The sequence below is a fragment of the Marmota monax genome, unplaced genomic scaffold (assembly GCF_021218885.2).
Source record: "Marmota monax isolate L192 unplaced genomic scaffold, Marmota_monax_Labrador192_F-V1.1 WCK01_AAM20220418_F8-fsc00449, whole genome shotgun sequence".
In the NCBI taxonomy this organism is placed as follows: Eukaryota; Metazoa; Chordata; class Mammalia; order Rodentia; family Sciuridae; genus Marmota; species Marmota monax.
The window spans coordinates 52,068-58,892 of NW_026695239.1; the positions used below are offsets into that span (position 1 = coordinate 52,068).

General features: G+C 34.1%; 1 protein-coding gene across 1 annotated transcript; it reads left to right on the forward strand.

Annotated features, from left to right (window-relative positions):
* Positions 1-752: 752 nt before the first annotated feature.
* Clec4e (C-type lectin domain family 4 member E) lies at positions 753-6,261 on the forward strand. The gene is made up of 6 exons (XM_046440018.2): positions 753-956; positions 1,802-1,894; positions 2,526-2,615; positions 3,579-3,730; positions 4,353-4,468; positions 5,508-6,261. Exons 1-6 carry the CDS (start codon positions 920-922, stop codon positions 5,662-5,664), a joined length of 645 nt encoding a protein of 214 aa, XP_046295974.1. The 5' UTR covers positions 753-919; the 3' UTR covers positions 5,665-6,261.
* The last annotated feature ends 564 nt before the right edge of the window (positions 6,262-6,825 follow it).

Here is a 6,825-nt window from a genome sequence, read left to right on the forward strand (position 1 = left end):
CATAAACCATAGCAATTTGCATATATAATTTTAGAATGTTTTTTTTTAAAAAAAATATATATATACATATATATAATGAAGAATTCAAAGTAAATTTCCCAACCTATTGAAATAATACAAAGTCCCTGTGGGACAAAAGACATTTTCTAATACGTGGAACATCTGCATCATCAAATGTGGGGATTACCAACTCATGTGTATTATACTTCTGCTTCTTTGCACTTGGGAAATTTTAAGACAATGGAGACCAATGTTGCATGAGGTTGATCAGCTAAGGTGGGTCTGTGAAATAGACCATTGTTAACATTGGATAAAAGGGATGCAAATACTCAGCACTACCATCTTAAGAGGAAGGAAGTAAAATGATAAAAGATGGAAAAAGATTCTCATTGCTAAATCATAAATACACCCACTATATGCCCAGCTCTCTGCTAAATGTGTGAGATTTGGAGTCCAAGCCTTCTTTTTCAGTTATCAAATGTGTGGGTGATACAGATGAAAATTGAAATTTTGAATGCAAAGATGGACACCACAGTGTCAAGGGAAAATTGGGAATGAGTTTGGTGTTGAAGAAAATGAGACTTTTTCCACCTAAAGAAACAACTTTTTTTAGGTTTTTTGCATTTTATGTCAGTCAGCCTACATGTGTTGCTGCTTAGTGCTTTGTCATTTCCTCATTTTGTTATTTCCTGGAGTGAGGAAAATAGACGAGTTGTACAGTAAACTCCCTTAACCTTATGCAAGAAGGGAAATCCTGAGTTAAATGCACAGTCACCAAACAAGCTAATCTATGTCTACTAGTGTTGAACTATCTAAAAGGAAATAAAGTGTTGATCGTTCATGATTCATTTTCCCTGGAATCTTACAAACCAAACACTCCTGGACCCACAAACTGAGAAGGGAGAGAGAAAGAAAAAGAATGAATTCATCCAAATCATCTGCACTACAATGCACAGGTAAACTTGCAACTCTTTCATTTCTTCCTTAGATATTTTATTGGAAAAGGAGATAAATATGGTGAGGGGCAGGACAATAGAAAAGTACTCAGTAGAATTAAGAAAAAAATAGGAATGAGAAGAGGAAAAAAGGAGGTTTAATGAGACAGACAGAGAGAGAGAATAAAGAGAAAGAAAGAGAGAGATTGAGATTGATTAGAAGACTATATGTCATACTGGAAGCTTGTTGACTTGAATGCAAGGAGAGCTTTCAGACTGCTATTTCTCCTTTTCTTTGATGCCCTGAGTCACTTCACTTCTGTGGAACTCACTTTCCTTGTCCTTAAAATATATATTAGGAAGAGGGGGAAGCTAATACAGGATTGTCAATGCTTTATCTGATTAATTTACAACAAACTTGATAAATGAGACACTGAAGAGAAAGGAGAGACAAGAAAAGCAGAAGGGATAAAAGGGAGAGAAACAAAAAGAGCCTTATAAATATGAAAGTACTGTTTTAACTGGAAGAACTAGAAGGAAAAAAATTGTATAACTGAGTTCATGAGTCAAAGTCTTAAAATTAGTGATGGATTACTCAAAGTGGGGTCCTCATACCAGCAGCATCTGCAACCCCTGAAAACTTGTTGGTTCCAAATGAGCTCCTACAAATTGCTAACTCTGGGGGTAAGGCTCAGCTATCTGTTTTAGCAAGCCCAGCAGGTGATTTTGCTGCATGCTGACACTTGAGAATTTCACAATACAAACAATGCGAGTGGAAAGAAACGAGAAAAAATAAGACTCTCTTAAATCTCTGTTGTTATCTTGTCCCAGGAAGATTGACTGTGTTTGAGTCTGCCTTTCTACAGAGAGAAGATTCTTCTCTTCCCAGGCATTCTTATGGACTGTGGCCAGTGCCTCCATCCTGCTTCTCAGTGCCTGTTTTATCACCAGATGTATCGGTGGGTTCTGAAGGTCAAGTTTAATCCAATTCTCCACAATAATATTAAGAGTAAACTCTTCCTTGCTGCCTCTGGCTTTTCTTCTCCTGAAACATGTATTCTATTTTGTTTTTTTTTTCCTCTTAATCTCCGGGATATTCCTCAAGCCAGAAACCCCCAACTACTAGAGGACCATTACCCGATTTCAGTGATCTCTGGCACAGTTTTCACCTCCCTGTTGCTAGCGCCCTCCCATTGTACCCTTATCATTAATGTACTCTTCTCTGTGAGACAATAACCTGGAGCTTGGATTCACTGGTCAGGAACAGATGTAAAAACAAATTACTTTTTTGTAAGAAAGGGTTGAGAAGTTAAACTTGGAATAAGAGGAAATGCAAACATGTTTGGTTTTTCTAGGTCTTTGGGTCTGAAATAAAGTGTACTCATCTTCAAAAGTCAGGAAAACTATGAAATATGAAACTGTCTTCTCCTTTTTAGGAAGTGAATCCCAGTGCCTCTGTAGATGGAATGAAAAGTAAATAGGATATAAACATCATAATAATTATTGCCACTTTTGTTATGAACACTAAACTGAGAAAAAATATAAATAACAACAAAAAAATGAGCATTAACTGGGCCCTTTTTCTTACAGTGACATATCACAGCTTTCAAATTTGTGATGAGAAAAAGTTCCGACCACATGAGAATTTACGGGAGCTCTCCTGCAATAATGATGGTTCAGGTATAACAGGCCCCACTGTTGAATATCAAAATTTATAAATCTACACTTTATGGCTTCTAGACTGATTTTGGAATAAGAAAATTATTATTGGATAAGATCCTGTTTTTTTAAAACAAAATGTGAAATCCTGTCTATACTATAAAAGAATGTTGAGGAAATGGTCAGGATAGAGGACAAAACTTTGGAAATGTAATTAGCGTTGAGACAGAAAATTTCAGAGACATTTGAGAAAAGCTTAGAATAAATTTGAGGATATGTCTGAACAGTAAATCTGTAAACAGAAAGTGTATAATATTTTCTTTTTCATTCACCTGTATCCAAAATAAGGTAAAAGAAAAAAAAAAAAGAGTACAGAGTAGAGAATTTGGTAGTACCTCAGAAATAAACTGCAAACGCCTGTGTATCTTGTCTTGCTACAAGTCTTAGAAAAATGCTACATGATACTGGGAAATGGACTTTCTTCTTTGAGTTATAATTTCCTCACCATTAAATTGAGAGATTTTGATGGTTTTTTAAAAGAAACTTCAAAGGCTAAAATTGTATTATTCTTAGAAATTTTGCCCGTCTTTATGCCTTGGTTGAGAATACATTTTTAGGTAGCAAAAGAGACACTTGCTTAGGAGTCACCCAGGAAAAAATACAAAGCTTGCATTTTCTGCCCTTAATAGTCTAAGAACAAACGAAAGGGTTCTATATCAATTGCATGACTTAAATAGATGGCATGTATTGTTGTATTTACTAGCACTGACATCTAGAAAATAAAGATATGTTCAAAAGACACGAGAAATGTTGTTTATATATTTACTGATACTGGAACTATCTAAAGTCTTAGTAAGATGTGGGGAATGAACAAGGATTTCTGAGGCTTCTGTTATCAATGCTGGTTTCCATAGGATCAGAAGAAATGTTACGTTTTCTTACTCAGTTCATTTGAGGCACTAACTGAAATTTCTCTTCTCCCAGGATCAGTTAAGAATTGCTGTCCATTGAACTGGAAACATTTTCAATCTAGCTGCTATTTCTTTTCTACAAATACCATGTCCTGGTTATCAAGTTCAAGGAACTGCTCAGGCATGGGAGCTCACCTGGTGGTTATCAACACACAGGAGGAACAGGTAATTGTAGTATAGGCTCCTCCAGTGTTGATGTAGTATTCTCCACATAATCCATCCTTTTCCCATACATGGACCAATGTTTGACCCAAACTACAATTTGTTAAATAAACATAATTCAATGCATGCTGCTTCTAATACTTCTAATATTTGTTTTAATTTATCTTCATTACTAGATGAACCTAACAAAAAGGTGATTTCCTTGTGGAGTTACACTATTATTTAGGGGAAAGAAAATTGGGAATTAATTTTAGAATAATCCTTTTGTTTATGAACATATCATATGAGAGAAGAAAGACAACTACTGTCCATTATTTTTAAATTATGATTACAAATGTTTTGTGCTATAGACAAGAGATTTGACTATCTATAAAAGTAGATAAACTTTGAATTAATTGTTGAAATTCTCCTGTTGATTGTTACCTTTTCAGTTTCATTTTAGTGAGTATTTTACTACAATAAAAAATTAGAAGGTAATCCTTGATGATATTATGATTTCAGATTCATTGATCTATCATTTCTTGTCTTGATCCTACTTTACCTCTTTCAATTGCAATTACTTGCAACATCTCTTCTGAAGTGAAATAGCTGATTTTCTCTTTTTTTGATTTTATACCTTCCATAGGAATTCCTTTACCACGCAAAACCTAAAAAGAGAGAATTTTTTATTGGATTGACAGACCAAGTAGTTGAGGGTGAGTGGCAATGGGTGGATGACACACCTTTCACAAAGTCACTGAGGTAAGTACCTTCCTGTAGGAAAATAACCACATTACCCACAGTCCTAAAGTTAGACCACTGTTGAGGGGCATTCTCAAAACATTTTTGTTATTGTTGATACATGAAGAACATTCAGGTTGTATTAGATTCTGAAAGAAGAAAACTCGTACAGAAGAGAGAAAAGAGGCACAATCTCTTACTTCTCCCATTTCCTGGGACTGTCTCAAGAATCAAGGAGAAATGATCAATGAAAATAGGAAGGAGATTAGAATGAAATATGTGCTCACTGAAGTTTCAAAAGAAAGAATAAAGTTTTATGCCCCAAAACTAGATACATGAAAAAAAATAATGTTTTGAGAAAGCATGTAAAACTTTTTAAAATGGTTTCCCATTTACAATGTGAAAGTGGGAACCCTTTGATAATGTCCCTTTTCTCCTTAATAACTATATTGAATTTTTAGAACCCAGTACTTAAGTTTTTCTCTCATTCGTTATTTCATTTTACCTAAATTACCCCTTTCGGAGAGACATCAATGTACTTAGTCTTCATCTAGCATTTAGGGAAGCTAAAGGTCAAAGAATTAAATGTCTTACTCAGCTAATAAACTGCAGTTTTAAGAATACAACCCAGAGGCTCGAATTCTCTAGAGAAGTTGCTTCATTACAGCAGTGTAAAATTTAAGGGTGTACCTAAGTTAATACATACTCTGAGTTAGAATAAAGAGAACCAACTTTAACATATGGTAAGAATGCAAAGGAAATAAATACATTAGATAATCAAGCCTCCCCATAATTTCTCCTTATGGGTCTAAAACCATGAAGAGGCATGACAGAATAGAAAGTCTAAAGAATCCAGTTCAGTTTTAAAACCCACAAATTCTAAGATTTGGACAAATGGTCTTGCTTTTCTGAGATTCCTTTTTTTCCCCAACAAAATAAAGATAATAATTTCTACATCACAAAATTATTGTAAATAACACAAATGTGGTTTTCCTTATGTATTAGGTAACTTTATTTCCTCTTGCTGGGATTTAAAATCTCCCATGTTGGTCTTTTTCAGCTTCTGGGATGCAGGAGAGCCTAACAATTTAATTACACTGGAGGACTGTGCCACCATCAGGGACTCTTCAAATGCAAGGCAAAATTGGAATGATATACCCTGTTTCTACAACATGTTTAGGATTTGTGAAATGACAGAAATAAATGCTGCAAACTAAGACAAATATTTAAGAACTATATGCATGACTTAAACATATAAATGATAAGGAACAAGAACATGAACATATCATAGCCCAACAAGAGAAAATATTCATTGCATACCATAAGGACTTCATAAGTATTCATTACTCAGATATAAATAAAACAAGTGTTTTTCAATGTTATAATTTATGATGCTGACTGAAGTACATTCTCCTCCATGTTAGTTCCTACTCTCAGAATTTTCAAAGCAATCCACTAGTCATGAGAAGCAAGGAACTCTCCTTTTGATACACTCACATCATTGGTATTTATATGAAAGTACAGGGACATAGAGCAAGTACAGAGTAAAACAAAGAAGATTTTGGAAAATTCCTTTGAATGATTGCCTGGTTGTCCCTTTCTAGCTCCTGAAAAGCCTGTCTTTTATCATGTTGTTTTTCATCTCCTGTCCAAACATACATCTTCTCTATGTTTTCCTGTATAATAACTAAGATGCATCTTCAAGTCATGAGATTAAATATATGTTGATTTCTCTGTTCCTCTGACTAAACATTTCTGATGACTCCTATATCATGTAAAACTTTTATTAAATAAATCTATATGATTTCATTTTATTAATTTATCTTCTGTATTGGGGACATCAGCCATGGATGTTGTGATTCATAAGGTGAAAAATTATTCATTTTTCTCCTATACAAAGAAATCATACAACATGATACTTTTTCAATATTAAATTTATTTTTATTAAGTGAAAAATTAAAAATGTAAAGGTTCTAGAACTTCAAAAAATGTTTTATAGATTACCATATAAAACTTTTTCCTAAAATGTTGCTCTGTCTGGACTGGGGTGTAGCTCAGAAGCAGAGCTCTTGCCTAGCATATAAAAGGTCTGGGTGGCAACTTATAAAAATAAGTTGCTCCGAAGTAAAGAAAAATTATAAAAAATCATGTAAAGTGTTCTTACTCTTGTATTTACTCTTTACAGTCCCTTTCCCTTTCTTGATGATGCAGTCTGATAATCATTCATTAGGTGGAGCAGGATCTTTTATATATGTATTTATGAGTACAAGTCTTGCAATAAAGTTTAAAATTTTCTCCACAATCATGAAACTCATCTGGAAAAATAAGAGACCCAGAATAAAGCAATTCTTAGCAGGAAGAGTGAAACATGTGGTATA